Source organism: Pelobates fuscus, chromosome 4 (assembly GCF_036172605.1).
Source record: "Pelobates fuscus isolate aPelFus1 chromosome 4, aPelFus1.pri, whole genome shotgun sequence".
In the NCBI taxonomy this organism is placed as follows: domain Eukaryota; kingdom Metazoa; phylum Chordata; class Amphibia; order Anura; family Pelobatidae; genus Pelobates; species Pelobates fuscus.
In genome coordinates this window covers 265,273,256-265,300,304 of record NC_086320.1, presented here as the reverse complement: position 1 = coordinate 265,300,304, position 27,049 = coordinate 265,273,256, and the positions used below count along the sequence as shown (strand labels likewise).

The following is a 27,049-nucleotide window of genomic DNA, read 5'->3' as shown; positions in this document are numbered from 1 at the left end:
CAGGAGTGCTTGTCCGGTGTGACTCTCTGCTTTCAAGCAAGTCAAACCCAAGACGGCGTGACACTGCTGTATCCGGGATGTGGAATAGTACCTGGGGAGCTGGGGGGGTGCCGTTGATGTGGAGCAAGACGCAGCAGCACAAGAGGACTCAGCCGAGGAGGTTATGGAAGAGGATGGAGTAGGAGGAGTAGAGGAGGTGGCAGCAGGACTGCCTGCAATTTGTGGCGGTGTCACCAACTCCTCTGCAATGCCACGCATTCCTTGCTTGTCAGCCGTCAGCAGGTTTACCCAATGCGCAGTGTAGGTGATATGCCTGCCCTGACCATGCTTTGCAGACCAGGTATCAGTGGTCAGATGGACCCTTGCCCCAACACTGTGTGCCAGACATGCCATGACTTCCTTTTGCACAATCAAGTACAAGTTGGGGATTGCCTTTTGTGAAAAGAAATTCCGTCCGGGAACCTTCCACTGCGGTGTCCCAATAGCTACTAATTTTTTGAACGCCTCAGACTCAACCAGATTGTATGGTAAAAGCTGGCGGGCTAATAGTTCGGACAAGCCAGCTGTCAGACGCTGGGCAAGGGGGTGACATTTGCTTCTTACGCTCAAACATGTCCTTGACAGACACATGACTGTGGGCAGATGAGCGGGAACTGCTCAAGGCGGGAGACGGAGTGGCGGATGGTTGAGAGGGGGCAAGAAGGACAGCAGTGGTTGACGTGGCTGAAGATGCTAGACCAGGAGGAGGATGGCGACTTAGAGTAGGCGTGCTGCTTGTACTCATGTGTTGATCCCATAGGCGTTTGTGATGTGAGATCATGTGCCTACGCAAAGCAGTTGTACCTAGGTGGGTGTTGGACCTCCCACGACTCAGTTTCCTTTGGCACAAGTTGCAAATGGCATCGCTGTTGTCGGAGGCAGACACACAAAAAAAATGCCACACTGCTGAGCTCTGCAATGACGGCATTCTGGTGATGGACACAGCATGCGTTGATTGGCGTGCTGTCGGGCTGACCCCGGGTGCCAATGCATGCTGTCTGACTGTGCCACTAGCTCCTTGCGACGACCCCCCCCTGCTTCCAACTCGTCTCCTCCTCCTCTCTGTCTCCCCATCTGAACTTTCGCCCTGTTCTTCTTCTTGCCGAGCGGGCACCCACGTGACATCCATGGACGCATCGTCATCATCAACCGCTTCGCTTGTATCTGACAACTCAGAAAAGGAAGCAGCAGCGGGTACAACATCATCATCATCACACCGTACCTCCATGTGTTTAATGCTGCCAGCCTGAGACATATCCCTGTTATCTACATCCTCTAGCAATAATGGTTGCGCATCACTCATTTCTTCAAATGGGTGTGTGAATAACTCCTCTGACATACCAAGTAAAGCGGCTGTGGTGCTAGTTTTGGTGGTGGCGGCAGGCGGGTGAGTGGTATCTTGAGAGGTGCCTGAAGCTAAGCTGGAGGAGGATGGTGCGTCAAGGTTCCGAGCGGAGGCTGTACAAGATTGGGTGTCCTGTGTTAGCCAGTCAACTATGTCCTCAGAACTTTTCAAGTTCAGGGTACGTGGCTTCTGAAAACTGGGCATTATTCTAGGGCAAAAGGGAATCACAGCACCACGACCACGACGGCCCCTGCGGGGTGGCCTGCCTCTGCCTGTCATTTTTTTTGGGATTAGTGGTACTATGCGTGCAAGCTACTGTGAGACCAGATATGATTGGCAATGTGCACTTGAACAGTTCTGCAGAGCACACACTGTAGGCCTGACACACCCGCTTTTAGACAAGTAACTGCTATTCAATCTATAACAGTGAAAAAAAAAATTTGGTCTTAAAAGCACGCTATAGAGACACCAGATATGAGTGGCAACTGTCAAAGTACGCTGGCAGGGTTGTGCAGGGCACACGCTGAAGGAAGGCCTGACAGAGCCGCTTGAAGGACACTGACTGGCTGCTATTAGCTTACACTAGAAACCTTTTTTCTTTGTAAAAGCACGCTATAGAGACACCAGATATGATTGGCAATGTGCACTGGAACAGTTCTGGAGAGCACACGCTGAAGGAAGGACTGACAGAGCCGCTTGAAGGACACTGACTGGCTGCTATTAGCTTACACTAGAAACCTTTTTTCTTTGTAAAAGCACGCTATAGAGACACCAGATATGATTGGCAATGTGCACTTGAACAGTTCTGCAGAGCACACACTGTAGGCCTGACACACCCGCTTGAAGACAAGTAACTGCTATTCAATCTATAACAGTGAAAAAAAATTTTGGTTTTAAAAGCACGCTATAGAGACACCAGATATGATTGGCAATGTGCACTGGAACAGTTCTGGAGAGCACACGCTGAAGGAAGGACTGACAGAGCCGCTTGAAGGACACTGACTGGCTGCTATTAGCTTACACTAGAAACCTTTTTTCTTTGTAAAAGCACGCTATAGAGACACCAGATATGATTGGCAATGTGCACTTGAACAGTTCTGCAGAGCACACACTGTAGGCCTGACACACCCGCTTTTAGACAAGTAACTGCTATTCAATCTATAACAGTGAAAAAAATAATTTGGTCTTAAAAGCACGCTATAGAGACACCAGATATGAGTGGCAACTGTCAAAGTACGCTGGCAGGGTTGTGCAGGGCACACGCTGAAGGAAGGCCTGACAGAGCCGCTTGAAGGACACTGACTGGCTGCTATTAGCTTACACTAGAAACCTTTTTTCTTTGTAAAAGCACGCTATAGAGACACCAGATATGATTGGCAATGTGCACTGGAACAGTTCTGGAGAGCACACGCTGAAGGAAGGACTGACAGAGCCGCTTGAAGGACACTGACTGGCTGCTATTAGCTTACACTAGAAACCTTTTTTCTTTGTAAAAGCACGCTATAGAGACACCAGATATGATTGGCAATGTGCACTTGAACAGTTCTGCAGAGCACACACTGTAGGCCTGACACACCCGCTTGAAGACAAGTAACTGCTATTCAATCTATAACAGTGAAAAAAAATTTTGGTTTTAAAAGCACGCTATAGAGACACCAGATATGATTGGCAATGTGCACTGGAACAGTTCTGGAGAGCACACGCTGAAGGAAGGACTGACAGAGCCGCTTGAAGGACACTGACTGGCTGCTATTAGCTTACACTAGAAACCTTTTTCTTTGTAAAAGCACGCTATAGAGACACCAGATATGATTGGCAATGTGCACTTGAACAATTCTGCAGAGCACACACTGTAGGCCTGACACACCCGCTTGAAGACAAGTAACTGCTATTCAATCTATAACAGTGAAAAAAAAATTTGGGTTTTAAAAGCATGCTATAGAGACACCAGATATGATTGGCAATGTGCACTGGAACAGTTCTGGAGAGCACACGCTGAAGGAAGGACTGACAGAGCCGCTTGAAGGACACTGACTGGCTGCTATTAGCTTACACTAGAAACCTTTTTTTCTTTGTAAATGCACGCTATAGAGACACCAGATATGATTGGCAACTGTCAAAGCACGCTGGCACAGGTCTGCAGAGCACACGCTGAAGGAAGGACTGACAGCCGCTTGAAGGACACTGACTGGCTGCTATTAGCTTACACTAGAAACCTTTTTTCTTTGTAAAAGCACGCTATAGAGACACCAGATATGATTGTCAACTGTCAAAGCTTAACCTATTGTTAAAACAGATATGAGTGGTGGCACTGACTGTGCAAATGGGCAAGGCATCCAACCTGACACAGAAGCTGGCAGGCAGGCAACTGCTCTTCTATTACAGTGAAAACAAATTATTTCTTTTAAATGTAAAGCTTAACCTATTGTAAAAACAGATATGAGTGGTGGCACTGGGCAAGTAGGCACAGTATCCAATGTGAACCTCACACAGAAGCTGGCAGGCAGGCACCTGCAATTACATTACACAGGAAAAAAAAAAAAAAAAAAAAGCAGCCTGATGTTATAGCCCTAAAAAGGGCTTTTTGGGGTGCTGTCCTTACAGCAGAGATCAGATGAGTCCTTCAGGATTGTAGTGGACACTGAATACCCTAGCCTAGCTATCAATTTCCCTATCTAATCAGCAGCAGCTAAACTTTCCCTCCTCTCACTAAGCATTCAGCTTCAGAATGAATCGAAAATGGATGCTGGGAGGGAGGTTGGAGGGTGTGGAAGGGAGGGAGTGCTGCTGATTGGCTGGAATGTGTCTGCTGACCGAGAGGCACAGGGTCAAAGTTTTCCCAATGTTGACGAATAGGGGGCGGGTCGAACTGCGCATGTGTCCGCCCGCCGCGGCGAACGCGAACACGCTAAGTTCGCCGGCGGACAGTTCGGTACATCACTACATATCATGCTAAGTAATACATGGGTAATGGTTAGGACTTACATAGGCTAGGTTAATTGTCACTGACCTGCTGCATTACACCATTAACTACAGAAACAAACATTGCATACAACAGAGGACTACCCCGAACCACAGCTTAATCATGAAGTGTTGCAGTGTATGCTGAAAGGCAGTGCTATCAAGACATTTGTATTTAGTGGTCAGCAGATGGGTGGTGTACTATAGAAATGAAAAATCATAATAAAAGGAAAATGTGCATACAGTACATCTACTTTAATCAACTTGGAGGCAATGGGAGGCCTGAAAGCTCCCAACGGCTGCTTCTTAGCAGCCACAGATCAATGGAGAGTTGCGGACTGGGTGCAGACATGGGCCATCCCTAGACTCAGTCAGCCTAAGCCCATTTCTGGAAATCTTGACAATGTCATGGAGAGGTTGTTGGTGACAGCGGCAGGGTAAAAGCAAGCTGAGACAATCCTCATGTTCCAGGCCTGGATGAGGGCTAGCATCGTGTAGCCACTGACTCGGGGGCTCATGGAGGAAATAGCAGGAGGCCTTGGTGGTACTTCGCCATGGGGTTGATCCCCTAAGGGTCCTCTGCCTAGATGGGCCCACCCACTTTAAGTGTAGCAGGCTTTTGAATAGAGGCTTTGCCCAGAGGTGTCCCACTCACCTCCCGACCGCTGCCCTTCTGGGCATCCCTTGTTTGCTGAGGAAGTGGTGTAGGTGAGCAGGTCACAATAGTAGCCCAGAAGTGAGCAAAAATGTCATCCAGCCGCAATAGCAACTGCTCCACAGAGTAATGCCGGTTCAGTGCAGGTTGTGTTTGCCTGAGTCCATGAGGTGATTGCTCCTCCGCCTTCTTGGGAGAGTGGATTGCAGGGCTGACCCTGGTACAATTGGTGTGGTCTGCAGAGGAACTTGTGCAGGCCAGTGGGACTGGAATGACCCCCGTTGGTCCAAAGAGGGGGGCGAGTTTGGTTAAGAAGATGAGGTCCCTGAGGGCTCAATGCTGCAGAGCGGGAGAGCGTCCGCCTCCCCATCCAACTGGATTCACCGGACAGGTAAGCTGTGGAAGCTCTGTGGAAGCTGTCAGGGTTGTTTGGGGGATAATCAGTCCCCAGATCAGGAGGATTGGGGTGTTGGGAGTTAGCACAAGAAACTCCCGTGTCAGGCTAGGAGCTCTTGCAATCTACGTCCGGCGGCCATGCTGGTCAGGCCCCGCCCCCATGTTTGTGTGTTTTTGTGTCTGACAGGGTGTATAAATGTGTATCTGGCAGTGTTGATCTATCTGTGGGTGTTTGTGTCCTGTGTCTATAGACAGCTAAGATGTAAATATGGTCCTGGTCACCTTCCAGTTCAAATGTCTTGCAACATAGATATTAGATGCCTAAAACTGTATTTAAATACTTTTTATACATTGTCCTGGAATTGATATGTGATTTAGGACATTGCATTCATGAACTAAACCAATACTATCAGAATTCAAACAAATGCTGTATTTCACTCAAGCATTTTTATTTCACTATATGTTCCACAACATAGGCCAGTTTGTTCAGAAATGCAATAATAAAAAGTACCAACACAATACACCATAGAGCTGTGAAACTGCACATAGTTTAGCTTTTAAGAAGTTAATGGAGCTCTCAAATAGTAATAATATATCTACTTATGGGAGGTAGACCATAATGGCATCCTGATGTGCTAATTGGTGCAAATTGTTCTAAATGTAAATGTTTCCATTTGCATCTGCACATTTATTAAAGTGAACTGTCTTTGAAACAGAAGAAAGCAATTTGTAAAATGGTGAATGCTGTTTAATGGAGTAGCATTGATTTATGCATATAAAGCATATACTATTGATATACAACTTTCCTACTAATAACACTAGCGATGATTTTCTAAATTGTCTTCTTAATAGAACAGAGACGTAATGGCCAACCTCTGGCATTCCAATTGTTAAAAACTATGTTTTCCTTTATACCCAGACAGCCATCACTTTTATACGTATTCACAATTGCGAGTGCCTATTTGATATTGGCACACATACTAATCTATTCTTCCTTCAATCTGACAACCATTACAGAGCATATTTTCAACAAATAGCTTTAGCAGCACAGCATATCACCTGTGAATGTGTGATTGCACAGACCATGCACCTGAGAATGGCCCTTGTGTAGTAAGGAGAAAAGGACCACCAATGTATATTGGTCTTGATCCCTAAAATGTTATACTTGATGTATCTATATTCCTCTGGAGAGACAGGCTTACAGGGGGAGGGAAAGTTGTTGTTTTTTTATCTCCAGAATGATTTTTAAAAAGAAAAGATGCATTGACAGGGTCTTTGCACCATCATCACTTCAGTAAGCAGTGATTATGATACATAGCGTGACCAGTTAAAACCAGCACTATAAACTTTGTGCATGTAATTTGCTATTTGTCAGAGATGTGAGGCAGTGGCGTAACTACCACTGCTGGGGCCCACTGGCAGGGGGCGAGGGGGGCTATTGGCTGTCCCATGCACTTAGGGCCAAATGGGTATTTCTGAATAAGGTCCTGATGTTAAAGGACTGTGGCCCCTGACCATTCTCCAGTAATACCGGTAATATTTAAAAGCCAACATTACACACGAACACACTCCTGCAATCAAAAACAATTATTATATACATACACATCCCTGGATTAAACCACCTTAATTATATATGAACACTCCTTCATTCAAACACCAACAAAAGTATACCTGCATTTAAAATCCAATACTATATACAAATATACCTTGCATTCAAACCCAAACACTACAACACTACACACAAATAAATTACAATATTCTACCTTTTGGCCACACTTGCACTAGAGGAGCCACAAAAAAAAAATTCTTGCACCAGGGCCCACTCGTTAGTTCTGCCACTAGTGTAAGGTGTGTGCCACAAGTCCAACACAAACTGTTAAAGGTTCTCACTGCACTCCAAAAATGCAAATTAGTTTCCTGTATAAGCCTGTAATTGCATGTACCGGATAGAGGTAACAGGTATTAATTTATAGATGCAATCAAATATAAAAAAGAGTTAGTATTTTAGAAGCCAGGACGTTACTATTTCTTAGCGATTCCCCTCCAGCATCCTTAGCTTCCGGCATCCTTGGATATTTTCACTTACCACACATCCATCAAAGATTATACTTTCATTTAATTATATGAAATATGTTCGCATTTAAGAGCTTGTAATAATAAATTGCCATAGCAACCACAAGTCAGAACAAAGTTAACTCTTTCAGTGCCGCTACAACAAGCACAGAAAAAATAAATTAAACATGTGCAATAACAACAGCAATAACAACAGTTAAGCGGCCCCTACCCCATCTTTCATCACATTAGTGGTGGTGTGAAGAGTAATTATTGGATGGGCCCCTATGATACTCCTATAATGGGCATGTACAATATTACATATTCCGTTCACATATTCACATGGTGTCTGGATTGAGTATTAGTGACAGACTGTGATAAATAGTTATACGGATCCAGGAAATACCACTATAACTGCCCCGATATTCCAATAATGGAACCTTCGAGACTGGGCATTTTCTGGGGCACAAGACAAGTAAAGATGCACAAATAAAGCTTTTATTGTGCATTTATGTTGTTGTTGTTTTACAAATGTTAACATTGCAATTGAAAACATTTAAGTTTGTCATTAGGGACCAGGAGACTGAACATTTCTTGGGCTCAGTTATTACTCTGTAGAGTGGGGTGAAAGATACTGTAGAGTAGGTATTATTTGGGTTGAGGTATCCCCTACACTTTTAATTTATTTTAATAATAATCATATTAATTGAGAGAGACAAACTGGCTGTCTGTGTTAGATTATAGGACCTGTCTATATGATGCAAAGGGGTGGGGGCGAAGGGACGTTAACAGACTTAATTGTGTTTGTTAACATCTGGTATTGGCATGTTTTAAACTTTCAATGTTACCAGCTGGCAATAATGAAAAAAGACTGTATTCTGTTAGGAAATTAAGAGTTTACTCTGCTTACTGAATTTTCCCATACACTTCAGTGGAGCACTATTTATTACTATTTAGTAAACAGCGTAAAATGCTCCTAAGAAAAGGTTGGAAACCAGGTCTTAACTAAATATTATGGCTACCATTATATGCTATGGGAGCCATTAACAGTAATGTCTGCCGGTAATTCTGAGTTGTTAATGGTGAGATTTAATGGTTGGGAAACAGCCGCAATTTGCTTAGGCTAGCGACAGTGACAGCTGTTTTAGAGAGCGAGCAATGACTGCTTGGTAAAAGTCACAGACAGAATAGGAGTATATAGAACTATATATTTGTTTGAAGAATAGAGAGATATCTTGGAATGCTTGAAATAAGCTGTTACAACAGACCAGGAAAAGGCAGGAATTTTAAATAACAATTTCTCCTCCGTATATATTAATGAAGAACCCATGGCAATAAATGTGCAAATGATTGCTACTAAAAACTTGCAGAATAATTGTAATTGGTTAACTCAAGACAAGGTGCTGCAGCAACTAAAGAAAGTTAATATAAACAAAGCTCCAGGGCCTGATGGTATCCATCCACGAGTACTTAAGGAACTAAGTGTAGAAATAAGTGAACTTCTGTTTTTAGTCTTTCAAGATTCTTTTCTTTAAGGAAGTGTTCCGGAGGATCGGAGGAAAGCAGATGTGGTTCCTATATTCAAAAAGGGTTCAACATCCTTGCCTGGAAATTATAGACCTGTAAGCTTAACTTCTGTGGCTGGGAACATATTTGAAAGGTCATTAAGGGATAATATTCAAGAATTCCTTGAGAAGAACATGGTTATCAGCAAAAATCAGCACGGTTTTATGAAGCACAGGTCATGTCAAACTAACTTGATTGTGTTCTATAAAGAAGTAAGTAGAAGTATAGATCAGGGTGTTGCAGTGGATGTGATCTATTTGGATTTTGCCAAGGTATTTGATACAGTTCCACACAATAGATTAGTGTTCAAACTCAAGGACATCGGTCTAGATGAAAATGCTTGCTCTTGGGTAGAACATTGGCTTAAAAACAGAGTACAAAGAGTTGTCATTAATGGTAAATTTTCAAGCTGGACAGAGGTGGCAAGAGGTGTCCCTCAGGGGTCTGTTCTGGGACCCCTTCTATTTAACATGTTTATAAATGATCTTGAAGACAGCATTGAAAGTTATGTTTCAGTGTTTGCAGATGACACAAAACTCTGTAAAATAATACAATGTCAGCAAGATATTACTTTGCTGCAGAGGGATTTAGATAGACTGGGGGACTGTGCACTCAAATGGCAGATGAAATTTAATGTTGAAAAATGCAAAGTTATGCACTTCGGCGTAAAGAATACACAAGCGACGTATACCCTTAATGAAAGCGAACAACACACGAAAAGGACTTGGGAATTGTTGTAGACAACAAACTATGCAACAATGTGCAATGTCAATCAGCAGTGGCCAATGCCAGTAAGGTATTGTCATGCATGAAAAAGGGCATTCAATCTCAGGACGAGAATATCATTTTGCCTCTTTTTATATCACTGGTAAGACCACATATTGAATATGCTGTGCAATTTTAGGAACCTGTTCTAAAGAAGGATATTATACACTAGAAAAAGTGCAGAGGCGGGCTACAATATTAATACAAGGAATGAAACATATCAGCTATGAAGAAAGGTTAACAAATTTAAACCTATTTAGTTTAGAAAAACGTCGCCTGAGAGGGGATATGATAACATTACACAAATATATTCGGGGCCAATACAAACCATTGTGTGGAAATCTATTCACAAACTGGACTTTACATAGGACACGAGGTTATGCGTTTAGACTGGAAGAAAGAATATTTTGTCTAAGGCAAAGGAAAGGTTTTTTTACTGTAAGAACAATAAGGATGTGGAATTCTCTGCCTGAAGAAGTGGTTTTATCAGAATCCATACAGATGTTCAAACAGCTACTAGATGCATACTTGCAAAAACAGAATATTCAAGGATATAATCTTTCAATGTAGGGTAATAACTGCTTGATCCAAGGATAAATCTGACTGCCATTTTCCTAGCTTGTTGCAAAATTGTGTTTCAACCTGGGTTTTTTGCCTTCTTTTGGATCAACAGCAAAAAACAAATGTGAGGAAGGCTGAACTTGATGGACGCAAGTCTCTTTTCAGCTTTATAACTATGTAACAGGGCAAATCAGTAAAAATCCCAGGTATGAATATTTGTCATTTAAAAAGGCTTACAGAAAGGCTAGTGAAGAAAATCAAACTTTCTAGGAATGATTGTATGACAGAATTAAAGTGTAGTAAGAAAATGGAAACATGCTTAAAAATTGTTTGCAGTTGTTCTAAATGTGAAATAGATCAATAGGAAACTAACAGGTAAGCACATATAGCCTTAAATGGCAATTTAACATAACAACAAGTAGAAACAAGACAAGTAAAGGTGCAATAAAGCTTTCATTATGTATTTTTGTTGTTGTTTTGCAAATGTTGACATTGTAATTAAAAACACATCATTTCTACCTTGCGTTTGTCTGTAGAATGTGGAGTCACTTCCACAAATACTTCCTTCATTTTCTAAACTTTCATCAATGTAACTTCCTTCTGTGAAAAAGTTCAACAAAATTTTTTATTAAGCAAAATATTTATAATAAAGTGGAGTCATGGAATATTTGTAAAAAAACAAAACAAAAACAGTGATCAAAATTGTTTCCAACCACAATCTTTCACAAACATTACACAGATTGCTCAGAAAATGTCTTGGTAGCAAAAAAAACAAACAAAAAAAAAAAACCCGATTTAAAAGTTAGCTCAGAGCAGTTCAGTAATACACAAAGGACAAACTTCAAAATAGCAAAATTTTACAAAGTTGTACCCAGTGTCTGTTTGCTTAAAAATCATAGTCATGTTTGGTGCCCTACTACTATGCAGTTTGCTCCTGACTGATTTGTACCCAGTAATTGTGCCCAGCAAGTATGGCACAGCATAAAATGTTAATTCTAATTATGCCACACTATTCAGCCCAGCCAAAAAGCCTTGTGGCATAAGCCCATTGGCCCAGAAAGTATGCTATATGTCCAATTTGCCAAGCAAATGTGCCATATGCCCAATGTGCTATGCAAGTGTGCCATAAGTCGAGTATTCCCACTATGTGTGCTTTAGCAATCAATTTCACAATTTATAGCCAAAATTAGCAAATTTCGCACAATTTCCATACACAGAAACGATTAGAAAATGACAACACAATCTAAATCGTATGTACAGTCTAAACCTCACAGAAACTTTTAACTGAATGTAAAGACATTAAGCCTCCAAAACTTCATATATCTTACCACAAATTCTAACAAGGAATGTTAGTTTACCAAACAAAATATCAACATGTTTTTTTGTTTTGTTTTTTAAAAAAGGAAGCATTTATTGAAGATATAAAATGGAGTGGGGCCAATTGAGCAAACTGTGTCAATGGCATTACTCAAGAGGGGTGGTTTCTCCTATACAGAGGGCATTGGTCAATCAAGCAGACTGAACCACAAAAGGCAGACCATGTGCTGTTTCAGTGCTCATGCTACACTTCCCAGGTACAAATGTGGGACACCAGAGAACAAACTCAGGGCATCGGGAGGGACAGTACTGCTGACATTGAGACAGTTGTAATTCATGCAATTAACTTTGTCTTAAAAAACAGATGGGCCACGGGTTTGGGTAAATCTAGTTATAATACACACTATTTATATAGCTCACAAGCACATGGGGTAAATCTTGGGCAACAAAGTATATTATTACAAATCACTACACTTAACCCCTTAAGGACACATGACATGTGTGACATGTCATGATTCCCTTTTATTCCAGAAGTTTGGTCCTTAAGGGGTTAAAACCCTCTGGTTAGAAAGACAAGGTACTTTCTACACCATTATCTTTGCAATGATGCTAAATAGTTATGGTGCTTAGAGTAATTATTTAAAGAGGCTAAACCTACATAGCATTTATTAAGTATCCTAATGGCAAGTAAAGCCATATAAAAGAGGCATGATGAATTGTAGAACTCCTCGCATTTTTTATTTTAAATTAAACAGGTAAGCAGGTAAGTAACTACTAAATTCAACTACATATCACACAATAAATTATAAGATATGAATGCAAAAAGAGTTGTGTCCCTTATATAGCATAGCACATGTAATAGAGACCAATTTATATGCCCTTAGTGATTTAGGAACACTAGAAAACCAATCTAGACGTAGCCCATTTGCTTGCTTATAGGATAATAGGACAACAAGTAATCTTTGCATAAAGTGGAGAAGTTCTCTAAAAGCCAATATTTTCGACAGGGCCTCTTATCTTGATAATTTTCTATGGCTGACATGTTCTACTGCTACAATGTTAAATGCCAAGGTTCCAAGAAATGCCTATAATTGTACAAATTGCACATTTGATGTGGCTTGTTGCTGATCTACAGTGGACCTGCAGTGGATATGTTCCACCGCAGGTAATATCTCTAATGTTTTATCAGGTTATTTAGGGTGACAAGTGTGCCAAATTAGCAGCTGAATTATACCTACAACATGATACCTCCATCGTAATAGAAAGTTAGAGAAGTAAGAGTATACAAATAGAAATCCAGGTGGTAAACCAACCGTGTTTTGTAAACTTAGGTTAGGACTCTCCTATTTTTGTGTGCAATGTATTGTTATTGTATATTAAAATGTTTACTATTTGCACTGTCTTGCCAAATTCTACAGATTGTTTCTGGTCTTTCCACCCCTTTTTTTTCTGTTGGGTGTCATACCGACTGGGTTTCTATTTGTATAGAGGAATTGAAGAAGGAGTCGTCCCTCTTACTCTGTGGATGCATGGTTTCAATTGAGGTTAGAGTTGTATTTACAGTCATGCTCAAAAGTTTGCATACCCTGGCAGAAATTGTGAAATTTTGGCATTGATTTTGAAAATATGACTGATCATGCAAAAAAAATGTATTTTATTGCAGTATACTGATCATATGAAGCCATTTATTATCACATAGTTGTTTGGCTTCTTTTTTGCAAAATGTAAAAAAAATAAAAAAAAAATATATATAAATATATATATATATATATATATATATATATACACACACACACACACACACACACACACACACACACACACACACACACACACACAGAGGTTTACTTCAGTTAATCCAAACTCACACACAAGTTCCCATAGAATAAATGATAAACAGGGAAAAAAATATACATTCTGTTTCTCCCAGTGCAGGGTAAAACTGATATGGGCAAAAGGGAGCAATGGTGTGTGTATGTATAAGTGTACAATGATAGAGGTATTATAACCTAATAAATGTCAATCATTATTTTATTGAGGCATAGATATTGTAGTACAAAAAGTAGAAATCAGAGTTAAGACATATGTTAGCATGACAAGAAGAAATGTACGAAATGCAAAATGTGGATACCTCCTTAGTGAATCTGCCTCATTTTATGAATTAAGGTATAAGCTGGCTATACAGGCATTGTTACATTTAACATTTGACTGTATTTCTTGTACTGGTGTATAGGTTAGGGGTGTGCATTGGTAAGTTGTTGCAAAGTAGGCACTCTATTCTATGTTCCTGTTTGACCCTGTGCTGGCATTTAAACGTTAACAACCTAATCAACTTTAAACATGGCTAAGCTAAGTAGAGGAGTCTAGCGAAAATAACCTCGCCACTGGGTTTTGGAGGGGCCTGTTTGCCAGCCTTTTGCCCCAGGATTATGAGCCCTGCAAAATGGCAGACCAAAAAAAAATAAAAATGACTTCCATGGGAAAATGTGCCTCTTCCCCGCCCCCTTTTTCCTGTCCTATTGTTTTCCAGCAGGGCGTTGTCCCAGGGACACTGCCAGACCAGTTGAAACTGGCTGCTTTGTCCCTCCTCAATCTCCCATCAGCCCTTGCCATTGTTTAACCCCATGGCAATCCAACTGTATTCATGAGATCTGAACGCTTTTCGGACATATTGAGCGCTCAGATCCAAGCTATCTGGGGATATGTTGGACATATAGGTTAAACATTGTATTATAAGAGTTATGCATTTTTATGTGGTTTTTGTAACAGTTTTTGACTTAGAGATACTTAGTGTACCTGGAAATAATTAAGTTACCACAGCCACTTAAGTCAATTATCTCCAGGATAGAGGAGTAGATAGACCGGCCGCACAATAACCCAGTGTAATTCAAAAAGTTGCTCAAGTTAATTGGTGATCTTATCCTAAATTGATATATCATACACATCGAGAAAATTCATAATATATACACAATATTTACAACCACTGGCCATCCCTTTCTTATTTCATATATCATACACCAAGCACAAGTTCATGGCATGTACAATGATTATTTACAACTAATTACAGTCCTGATATCCCATACGTGTGGGGATAAGATATCCTAGGTGGATCCACCACCTGTTAATGTACTGATAGGCCTTAAGAGAAAAAGAGAAGAAAAAAGGCAACAAATTTAAATAATAAAAAAATAATAAAAAAGAAAAATTGCTATTATTGGTAAATAATAAAAAACTTTGCAGGGACAAATGTGGGACACCAGAGAACAAACTCAGGGCATCTGGAGGGACAATACTGCTGAAATTGAGACAGTTGTAATTCAAGCAATTAACTTTGTCTTAAAAACAAAATGAAAATAACCAAAACGGAAAAAAGTAAAAAGAAAAAAGGAAAAATGTCTGTAAAGCAGTCCAATAATGAAGACTAGTGCACTGAAAATTGCTTTATTTATGGGTGGATCTCACCAACAGTAGTGATATTATGCTGTCATCACTGAGTGCTTAGTTCTAATAGATAACACATGCAGTATACAACTTCTAGATATATCAATTGCCAAAATGTCAGATGCCCAACAGTGTGCTAAAAAAAAACCACCTAAATAAAATTGAATAAAGTAAGCATAAAAACAACATGTTAAACCAAGATTAATATATGCCACTGGAGTTTCTTAAGGAAAGCCTGCTCCACAGACTTGCTTGAAAAGGCATGCAGATGGGCTTGTTGAGTCCTCTGGGTTCGGCTCATTCCTGCCTCTGACTGAGGTGAAGTGAATGCAGAGTCCTTTAAGGTGCCATTCCGCCGGCCCCGGGCATTACATCAGCCTACCACTTGTGCTCCCAGTTCAGGTACCACTAATGGCTGAAAATGGAGATCCTGGCTAGGGTGTTGTGCCCAGGAGTGGGGCTGTGATTCGAGGAGTGTCCTCTGGGGTCCCAAAGTCCAGAAAGGCAGTCGTGAAGACTGGGCCTAGGGTACAGGTACGAAGGCCAGGGTAGCCATAGTTTCTCCGTTGGTTGTCGGCGTTGTTTAGGTGATAGGAGTTGGAATGTCTCTGATGTAAAGGCTGTCTGTTTGTAGTTAGTTCAGCTGTGCCCAGTGTAGGCCACGCAGCCACCATTTTGTCGTTTTAGGACAGTAGTCCAAACGCTAGGTAAGCTCTGCATGGATGGTCTGCATAGCAACGGCTCCCTCTAGTGGGGACCAGGATTACCCCAGCCGGACCATAGGGTGGGGGATCAGGGCCTGTGAGGGGTGTCACAGGGCTGTTATTTGGCAGCCAGGTATATGAACGTCTGCCCCACTCCTCTCCCAAGTAGGGTGCATGCTCCAAAGCTTTGTAGCACCCACAGGGGCCTCAAAACTCCCGATCTTGGAGTCCACGGTAGCACCAACAGCTGCCTGCACACTTCATTAAATTACACTGCTTGGATGTTAGCCGTGAGTCCAGAATTTCAATTTAAAAGACCACATTCTGCAGGAGCCTCTCCAGCATACGACCGGTTAGCATGGCTGTCAGGCCCCACCCTCGTTTGGCTCCTTTTTAAATCGTAATGATAACATAAATCACCCGAATGGTCCTGATCAAACGTTTACATACCCTTGAATGTTTAGCCCTGTTACAGACACACAGGTTAAAATGGCAATTAATGATCAATTTCCCACACATGTGGCTTATTAAATTGCAATTAGTGTCTGTATATCAATAGTCAATGAGTTTGTAAGCTCTTACAAGGATGCACGGAGCAGGCTAGATACTGAGCCATGCGGAGCAGAAACTAACTGTCAAAAGAACTGTGTAAGAAGGTAATGGAACTTTATAAAGATGGAAAAAGTTATAAAAATACATCCAAAACCTTGAAAATGCCAGTCGGTACTGTTCATTCACTTATTAAGTAGTGGAAAATTAAGGGAACTCTTGATAACAAGCCAAGGTCAGGTTGTCATGGTTCTCACTGTGAAATCCAGACGTCCAGGCATGGCCACCCGACAGGTGCCAGATGGGCACTGGGCCTGCTATACTGCCTCTAAGCCACAGCAGATTCTATTTTTTTGAGTAATTCTATCCTTGTTATACCTGGCTATGTCTGCAGCACTGGGGGCTGGACTTCTTCTGGGGCTATTACCTGTGCTTTAGCTTAGCAGATCGCTCATCAACCAGGTATTTAAGGACTGCCTCGCCCTGGGAACTTGGTCAGTTCTTGGACTCTGGTGATCGTGAGTAGTTCCTGTTTTCTTGTCTCCTGAACTTGTTCTCCAGATAGACCCAGGCTTCTGACCTTGGATCCACCCTCCATTTAACTTGATCTCTGACTTTCCTCTGACTTCTGCTTGTGACCTTGTCTGTACTGCATATTGCAGCACCTTTCCTGCACAGCCCCGTGCACAGATTCACATTCCAGGTGGCTTCTTACCTGGTCACCTTGGACCGTGTTTTTTTTTTTTTTTTTAATTCTTTATTTTTGGCAGTGCAGTAGTAAATACATTGTTCGGTAATGACAAGGATAAGATAATCAACAACAGGTAATAGACAGTATTGGTGTGTACATAGTTGAAAGCATACTGCACTGGTATTTTAAGGGTAAAGTAGTGAAAAACAATATTCATGAACAAAGTAGTAACATATCTCAGTTTGTACATCAGTTGGTCATAATCTTTCTGTGATCGTGGTTACTGAGACTATGACGGCAGTCGGCGCCGCATTAACTGAGTCAGAGATAAACCTAACATATTAATGAAAAGGTAATATAAATAAAAACAATAATGGGCATATTGGCAGTGCAGTAGTAAATACATCATTCGGTAATGACAAGGATAGGATACATCTACAGCAGGTAATATACAGTATTGGTGTGTACATAGTTTAAAGCATACTGCGCTGGTATTTTAAGGGTAAAAAAGTGAAAAACAATATTCATGAACAAAGTAGTGACATATCTCAGTTTGTACATCAGTTGGTCACAATCTTTCTGTGATCGTGGTTACTGAGACTATGGCGGTAGTCGGCGCCGCATTAGCTGAGTCAGTGATAAACATAACATATTAATGAAAAGGTAATATAAATAAAAACAATAATGGGCATATTGGCAGTGCAGTAGTAAATACATCATTCGGTAATGACAAGGATAGGATACATCTACAGCAGGTAATATACAGTATTGGTGTGTACATAGTTTAAAGCATACTGCGCTGGTATTTTAAGGGTAAAAAAGTGAAAAACAATATTCATGAACAAAGTAATAACATATCTCAGTTTGTACATCAGTTGGTCCTAATCTTTCTGTGATCGTGGTTACAGAGACTGTGGCGGCAGTCGGCGCCGCACGAGCTGAGTCAGTGATAAACATAACTAATTAATGAAAAGGTACTAAAAGGTACTAAAAGGTAAAAGGTAAATAAAAACAATAATGGGCATATATATGTATCATACATTCTGGGTAAGGATGTATTATTAAGAACATACTTGGTGCTCGACTGTGAGATCCTATGTGAGTGTGCAGGTAGGGTAGGGTTAAACATGTGTGTCCTTACATAGGAGCGATCCACCCCTGCGTTGCCGTTTGGAGCTTATGCTTGCCCGAAGGGGCTCAACTATGAATCGGCGGGGGGGGGGGGGGGCGCATTATTAATGTCAACCACTAGGGGGGGTATCGGGAGTGAACTACCGAAGCATCTAAACTGAAACAAACTAAAACATTTCACATCATATCAACGGTTTGTGTTTGTAGGAGTCTCAGACAACTTAAAGTAAGGTTATCTTTGATGGTGGGTCAGCGGATCAGGATAAAGCCTTGACCGATTCAAGTTGGCGGACTGGCCGGTGCTGATCTCAGAGTTTCCCTCGGGGTGAACTCCTTTATGGTAGCCGGGTTGATTCTGGACAGTCCTGGCTGTTCTGCGGGCGCAGCTTGGAGTATACCCGTGGATGTTAGGAGTGAAGCCAGTTCTTGATAGCTCTGTGCTTTATGTGTGGTCCCATGGTAAGTCAACGATACCGCTCTCGGGTTCCCCCAGCGGTAGGGCAGCTCTCTGGAGTGGAGGTGGTGCAATAACGGTTGCAATGATTTCCACCAGGTAAGGGTGTTCTTGGTGATGTCCTGAAAAAACGTTAGGCTGCTGCCCTCAAACGAGAAGGGAGTTTTGCCCCTCAGTGCGGTCAGGAGTGCTGCTTTGTCTGACATGCTCTGAAATAGCAAGATGAGGTCTGCAGTAGCAGTTGCTGGAGCTCGGGTCGGCTTCGGCAGTCTGAACAACCCGTCGAGCCTCAGGGACTTTGTCTGTTTTGGCGGGAGCAGGGCGCCCAGGAGGCGCCTGATGTAGTGGGGTAGCTCGGTGAAGCTGACTGAGTCAGGTATACCTCGGACTTTTAGATTGTGGCGTCTCCTTTGATCCTCCATGACATCCAGGCGGTCTGCTGTGTCATGTTGCTGTTTTGCCAGTTCAGCTAATTGTCGTTCCACCTTTGTTAATCTGGAGTCCTGGGTGCTCGTACAGGCCTCCAGCTGGGCGATTTTTGTCTTTGCCCCTTCCATGGCCGCTTTGTAGCAGGCCATGTCAGCAGAAAGGTCCTTGCGCAACTCAGCCAGCATTTCCTTAATTTGGCTCGCTGTGACCGGGTCTCCGGGTGTCTTGGGCCCTGTATTGAGGTCTGTATTGAGGCCTCCATGAGGTCTGTGTCAAAGTCACCCGATGAGTACGAGGCAATATCTTCCTCCAGCGCCATCTTGGACCATGCGGCCTGCTGCGTGTTCCGCAGCATTTCGCCGATATCCCGTCCGGGAGGGCTTCTGTCAGCCTTTGGTTTTTTAGACTTTCTGCCCATGTTACTCCTTGCTTCTGCGGTCGGGTTTGCAGGTATTTTGCAGGTATTTTCCCCCCGATTAAGGTCAGTAAAGGTAAGTTGGAGTCGGAGCTCACAGAGATGCGTCCGCTCCGTTGCGCTGCTGGCTCCGCCCCCACCTTGGACCGTGTTTATCTGCATGAGTGAGCGAACAAGAAAGATTTCAGCCACAACTGCCAGAAGAATGGTTCAGGATACAAAGAAAAACACACAGGTAACCTCAGGAAAAATACAGGCTGCTCTAGAAAAGATAGTTTGGTTGTTTCAAGGAACACAATATGACGATACTTGAACAAAAATGAGCTGCATGGTCCAGTTGCCAGAAAGAAACCTTTACTGCGCAATGCCACAAAAAATCCTATGCCCGTATGCCCGACAACACCTTGACACACCTTCTGGCACACTGTAATTTGGAGTGACAAGACCAAAATAGAGCTTTATGGTCACAACCATAAGCGCTATGTTTGAAGAGGGGTCAACGAGGCGTATAGTGAGAAGAATACCATCCCCACTGTGAAGCATGGTGATGGCTCACTGATGTTTTGGGGGTGTTTGATCTCTAAAGGCATGGGTAATCGTGTGACAATTGATGGCAAGATGAATGTACCAAGTTATCAGAAAATATTGGCAGACAATTTGCATTCTTCTGCACGAAGGCTGAGCATGGGACGCTCTTGGACTTTCCAGCATGACGATGACCCTAAGCACAAGGCCAAGTTGACAGTCGAGTCCAAAGATGCTAAAAATATCTATATTATTTCAGCATTTTTTTTACATCAATGGGAATTAATTTACTTTAGGCCATTAGGCCACCAATATTCAGAAACCTTAATGTTGTGTAGAATAATTTATACCCTGGCTGTTGTGTGTGTTTTTTCCCCCAGTTAAATGAAAGAGTAATGAAAGAGCTGTGATGATGAACAGTGCATTAGTAGTCCTATTTCTTTCTAGGAATCATGGACAGATTTATTCATGTAACAGAAGAAAAGAGTACCGTATATACTCGAGTATAAGCCGACCCGAATATAAGCCGAGGCCCCTAATTTTACCCCAAAAAACTGGGAAAACTTATTGACTCGAGTATAAGACTAGGGTGGGAAATGCAGCAGCTACTGGTAAATTTCTAAATAAAATTAGATCCTAAAAAAATTATATTAATTGAATATTTATTTACAGTGTGTGTATATAATGAATGCAGTGTGTGCGTATGAGTGCAGTGCGTGTATGAATGCAGTGTGTGTGTATGAGTGCAGTGTGAGTGCAGTGTGTGTGTATGAGTGCAGTGTGTGCGCGTATGAGTGCAGTGTGTGTGCGTATATATTAATTGAATATTTATTTCCAGTGTGTGTATATAATGAGTGCAGTGTGTATGAGTGCAGTGCGTGTATGTATGAGTGCAGTGCGTGTATGTATGAGTGCAGTGTGTGTGTATATGAGTGCAGTGTGTGTATGAGTGCAGTGTGTGTGTATGAGTGCAGTGTGTGTGTATGAGTGCAGTGTGTGGGTATGAGTGCAGTGTGTGGGTATGAGTGCAGTGTGTGTGTATGAATGCAGTGTGTGTGTATGAATGAATGCAGTGTGTGTGTATGAGTGCAGTGTGTGGGTATGAATGCAGTGTGTGTGTATGAATGCAGTGTGTGTGAGTGCAGTGTGTGTGTATATGAATGAAGTGTGAGTGTGTGTGATGCAGTGTGTGTTTGTGTATGTGTTGGTGGGGGTGGGCGTTTTGATATATTATTCATTTTTTTATTAATTATTATTTTATTTTTTATTTTGTAATATTATCATATTTGTTTATTATTATTATTTATTATTTATACTGAATTATACATTTTTTTTTTTTATTATATTTTTTTTCGTCCCCCCTCCCTGCTTGATATATGGCAGGGGGGGGGGCTCCTTCCCTGGTAGTCCAGTGTCATTGGCAGTTCAGTGGGGGGGAGAGGGGGGCTGGCAGAGCTGTACTTACCTTTCCTGCAGCTCCTGTCAGCTCTCTCCTCCTCCGCGCGGTCTGTGCAGCTCCCTCTGTCAGCTCCCACTGTAAGTCTCGCGAGAGCCGCGGCTCTCGCGAGACTTACACTGGGAGCTGACCGAGGTGCTGAACGGACGGCGCGGAGGAGGAGAGAGCTGACAGGAGCTGCAGGATAGGTAAGTACAGCTCTGCCAGCCCCCCTCTCCCCCCAGTCTGTATTATGGCAATGCAAATTGCCATAATACAGACTCTGACTCGAGTATAAGCCGAGTTGGGGTTTTTCAGCACAAAAAATGTGCTGAAAAACTCGGCTTATACTCGAGTATATACGGTAAGCGCTAAATAACAAATGGGCAGCAACCCTATAAGGGAATCCCTCAAACACCTTTAAAGTATAATGAAAGAAAAAGGAATAGAGAGTAAGGGCTGCGCCAAAGAGAATTGATATATTAATAACAAATAGTCCAAATAGGTCTATAGGTGCTTGGTCAGGAACAAGTGTTCTCGCTGTTCTCCTTCGTGTAGATTCACTCATATGTAAGAGATAAAACAAATAGAGAACCAAATAGTGCAATAAGTCTAATTATGGAGTAAATAAAATATTAAAAGCTGGTATAAAAATTGCAAGAGCTATAACTCGCTCTAGTGTAGAAGGCGTACAGCGGTACAATCCCCGCTTATGGGATATAGGGAAAATTTCCTTTGTCAATGGTATGTTCCACACTCAAAGATAAAAGAGAGACAACCAATAGTGCTCACTGGATAAAATACTGGAAATAAAATATATAAAATGGAACTCACAAGGGAGGAGCAGACCAACTGCTACTTGAAGATAGCGCTGGTGGTATTATCCCCACCTCAGATTACTTGGAGTCCAGGGTGATAACAATGCCAGGTAAAAAACAATATACAGTTTATCAAAAGATAAATGGCACCAATAAAAAGTGACCAAATAATCGTTAATATATTCAAATACACAATAAAATATCCACAAACGCGTTTCGGCAATACGGCTTTATCAATATGGAATAAGGACCTCATACCTGGCAAGAGAAAGTTTAAATAACAATTCAAATCTTTAAATATGGCGCCAAAATTAGAAACAGCCAATCAAAATTCCAGTAATAAACAATCAAAATTAAACATATAAAAATAAAATTTTCATAATGAACATACAATATAATAGGCTTTATGAACGTTATTAGGCTTAAAAACATTGTAAACAAGGTTTATTTTGATTAAAAAATAACTTTGTAATGCAGTCATGTGACCGGCATATCAACCGCATAGTATGCTGGGACATGTAGTAAGAAGACGTCGGCGTCTAAACCAGTGGATAGAAGTTGGACGTCGGCTCGCATATAATTGTGGCTGACGTCAGACGGGAGGGGCGTGTTTATGCGCATAGCCGCGGCCGTCGTCATGGAGAATAAACTAAATCTCAAAGCCGGCGGCCCGCACGAAGCTGCGGCCGTCGTCATGGAAATGAAAAAAACCTCGGCTCACACAAAGATGTGGCCGACGTTAAGATAAAGGAGTATGCCCGATACACTGAAAAGTGTCAGCAGGCATAGTCCTAAAAGAGAAACAATAAAAAAAGAATAGTACAAGACATAAAAATTACAATTTGTAAATAGAGCAGCACATATCCCATCTATTGATGGTGCAAAGAATAAAAGAAACATATAGTCCATCTATTTAAGAATGAATAAAAACAATGTAAAAGCATATAATTACAAGAAACTGAACAAATCAAAATCAACATTTAAACCATGGGGTGTGAGAGTTTGAAGTTTGTACACCCATTCCATTTCAGTTTTGCCTAAAATGTTTTTAATATTACCGCCCCTCCATGGAATAGTACATTTTTTTTTTCCAATACACTTCAGCAATCTTGGGTCTTTGTTATGTTTAATAAAATGTTTGGATACTGAATGGTTTAAGTATCCATTTTTAATGTTTCTGCAATGTTCACTTAATTGCATTTTTAAGCACCATGTAGTCATTCCAACATATTGGAGGCCACAGGGGCATTCAAGCAGATAAATAACATTTTTCGTTGAACAGTTAATGAAGACATTAATTTTATAAACCTGATTTGTCATTCTTGAGATAAATTGAGTTACTTTATGAGGAACAGTGGGATCAGTGCTTCTACAAACTATACACATTTTGCATTTGCAAAAACCTTTGATTTGTGGAGAAAAGGATAATGGGGGTGCATTTATTACTTCTTTGGTAAAATTCTTAGTTAATATTGATTTGAAGTTTGGTGCTTCCCTAAATACTATATTCGGACGTTCTGGTATAATTTTATTGAGAGTTTCGTCTTGTTTCAGAATATGTCAGTGTTTCTTTATAATCTTTTTTACATTGCTACTTTTATTATTATAATTAAAAATAATAGGTAAGGGCATGAGATCGTCAGTATTTTTCAACTTGTATTTTAAAAGTTAATTTCTATCTTTTTTGGGGATATTTTCAATAGTATCCGTGAGTTCAATTTAATAATTCTTCTCAATAAATGTATCTTTTAGAAGGTTTGCTTGTTTATTAAAATCGCTTATTTTTCAGATTTATTCATGTGATGCAAAAATATAAAATAGGAGGCAAATATGCTTGATTCTTACAAACTGTTGGGATTTTGGGAGATTTGGTTACAGCATTATTGTTGTTTTTTTGTTTTGTCCTAAGTCGTTGTAAAGGGCAGCCAATAATGTTACCATATTTATAACAACTAGTCAATGAGTAATGGCACTGAACATGGGAAATGCATTATTCAAACAATGAGTGTCTATAATACCACAGGCTGTAGCTTGGCTTCATGTACCTTTGGATTGGATCGGATATGGACATTAAACTTTATGAGCTACTGAGGCACAGAAACCAGGAAAGTTTACTTTTCCATTTGGTATTTATCATATCAAGATGTGTCAAACTGCTGTTTCACTATATTGTTATATTCTACGGCAGAGGTTATGAACCGAGTTTTAAAGGCACAGTAATATTCGAGGATTAAGGCATTCGCCAATCCCATGCCCAAACTTCTGTAATAAAAGGGAATCATGACATGTGTCCTTAACCCCTTAAGGACACATGACATGTGTGACATGTCATGATTACCTTTTATTCCAGAACTTTGGTCCTTAAGGGGTTAAAGGGACTCTCCAGTGCCAGGAAAAAAAAAATACTTTTTCCTGGCACTGCAGAATCCTGCAGTGACTCCCTCCCTCCCGTCCCCCATCCCATGTTGCTGAAGGGGTTAAAACCCCTTCACTGACTTACCTGAATCCAACGTCGATGTCCCTCGGCGATGGGTCAGGCTCTGCCCACGCTCCTCCCCAGGCTCCTGATAGACAGCCACTAGAGGAGGACTTAACCCTGCAAGGTAATTATTGCAGTTTATAAAAACTGCAATAATTACACTTGCAGGGTTAAGGGTGATGCGAGTTGGCACCCAGAGCACTACAATAGGCAGAAGTGGTCTGGGTGCTTGGAGTGTCCCTTTAAGGATTATTATTTAGGGAATTAGCAATAATGAAGATGTAGCTGATAACGCTACATATATTTAGTTGATCTATTTAACAGAACAACAAAAAAAATAAGAGTATTAAAAAAACACCTTACCTGTAATGTCTGCGCAGGCGCCACTCTCCAATCTATGCTTCCTGTACAAATTCTTTAGAACCTTGGCGCTACCAAAACGCTTGAATCGACTCTTCACATTGTTGTAATACCATTCTAGAGATTGAGTCCTCAAAAGTCTAGGAAAGAAAACAAAGTAAAATAATCGGTACCCGAGAACTGATTATGATAAAAGATATTTGTATGAAAATGGTCTACATATCATATTAGCTGGCTTTAAATATCACAGCCTGTGTAGAATGAACTCAGTGGAATAGTTTCGGTTCCAAACACTCCTGTTCAATTTCAGAGTCTACAAAATAACCACACATTATTTTTACAATACATTTTACAAACAGCTAAGAAACAAACATACACTTTTATTCGCTAATCTCCCAATGATAGAAAATTTAAATCTAAATGGCAAATGCATTTTATCCATACATTTTATAGTTTTATAGTATGCGGATATTAAATATATATGATCTTAAATATAAAACATTTATAAAATCTCACTATTTTGTGAGACATATATAACATACTTAACCCCTTAAGGACACATGACAGGTGTGACAGGTCATGATTCCCTTTTATTCCAGAAGTTTGGTCCTTAAGGGGTTAAGCACAATTAAACAAAAATATGCCTTTTCGTTTTAATCTTCTGAATACAGCAATAGCCCCATGTGCATGTTCTGATAACATATTTTGTGGAACATTGCAATTTCTAAACTTTTCTTGTGATATATTTGCTTTTTAGGCAGTGCAGCATATTTCCAGTATAGCAAGTATATTTTTGAAAAGTAGAATTTTACTAAAAGCATTTAACCCCTTAAGGACACATGACATGTCTGACACGTCATGATTCCCTTTTATTCCAGAAGTTTGGTCCTTAAGGGGTTAAACACTTTTTATTATGGGGGGGCAATACTTAGTATTGTTTTTCGTGTGCACTTTCACACCGTTATTATATAGTATCTGTATAAACCTTTTTGATATGAAAAGAGGGCCTTCTATTAGATGGTGCCATGTTACCTCACTTTGTTCACGGAAGAGTGAATTGCAAAATGCATGCCGAAGGAGCTAAATTGGAGACACTGTCCTAACAACCTAGTTTCCCAACATCTCGTGTGGCCCCCAAAATATCCCAAAATAATAACTTTGCTGACTTTTTTCCAATTCTACTAGTTTGACCTAAAATGTAAAATTCACTCTGATACCCATATAACTTACACTTTAGTGAATTATCCTGTCTTTGAAAAGCACATTTTAGACACTGTGACCATGGTTTTGAGTTTATCTGGGGTGCACTGTGCTAGACTACCCTGGTGGCTGTTTACATTTGGCAACAGGACTGCAATCTTCATTTAATAGTCAAACAGCAAATGCTCAGTGTCCATTCATATGCAAGAATGCATATCAATTATGTTGGAGCTGTATTATTATTATTGTTATTAATAATAATAATAATAATAACAATAACAATAACCTGTTAACAGGTTTCCTTTCCCACACCTCACGAACCCACTTTGCTTCCTCTCCTGCAACTGTGCATCTAAAAAAATTAAGCCTTCATTGTAAACTCTTCGTGCAACCTACTACCCTTTGCATTGTGGCATTTTACCCCACTCCTCTTAGAATGTAAGCATGTTCGAGCAGGAACCTCAACACCTTCTGTTCCTATATGTCCGACCTGTATTGTGGCAACTTTTTGTTTGGTAGCCCATCTATTGTAGAGCTCTGTGGAATTTGTTGGAACTTTAATAATAATCAGTTAAGATGTATCATCAACGTGAACACAAAGAGGAGTTTTAAAAATATATGACTCTAAGTTATTATTTTACAATACATTTTCAAACAGAGCCGTTAATTTTTTTTGGCACATTGCCTATACATTAAGTGTAACCATTGTACTTGGTATTAACCAAATATATGGGCTTTTGGATGATGAATTTTAGCATTTT

General features: G+C 40.9%; 1 protein-coding gene across 1 annotated transcript in view; it reads right to left on the bottom strand.

Annotated features, from left to right (window-relative positions):
• Positions 1-27,049, bottom strand: part of MYRIP (myosin VIIA and Rab interacting protein) — a 727,567-nt gene that overhangs the window by 164,480 nt on the left and 536,038 nt on the right. Inside the window, exons 4-5 of the mRNA XM_063452086.1 lie at positions 25,092-25,228; positions 10,860-10,940 (exon numbers count right to left, since the gene is read on the bottom strand). Coding sequence (XP_063308156.1) covers positions 10,860-10,940; positions 25,092-25,228 — 218 coding nt within the window. The remainder of the gene's footprint in view (positions 1-10,859; positions 10,941-25,091; positions 25,229-27,049) is intronic.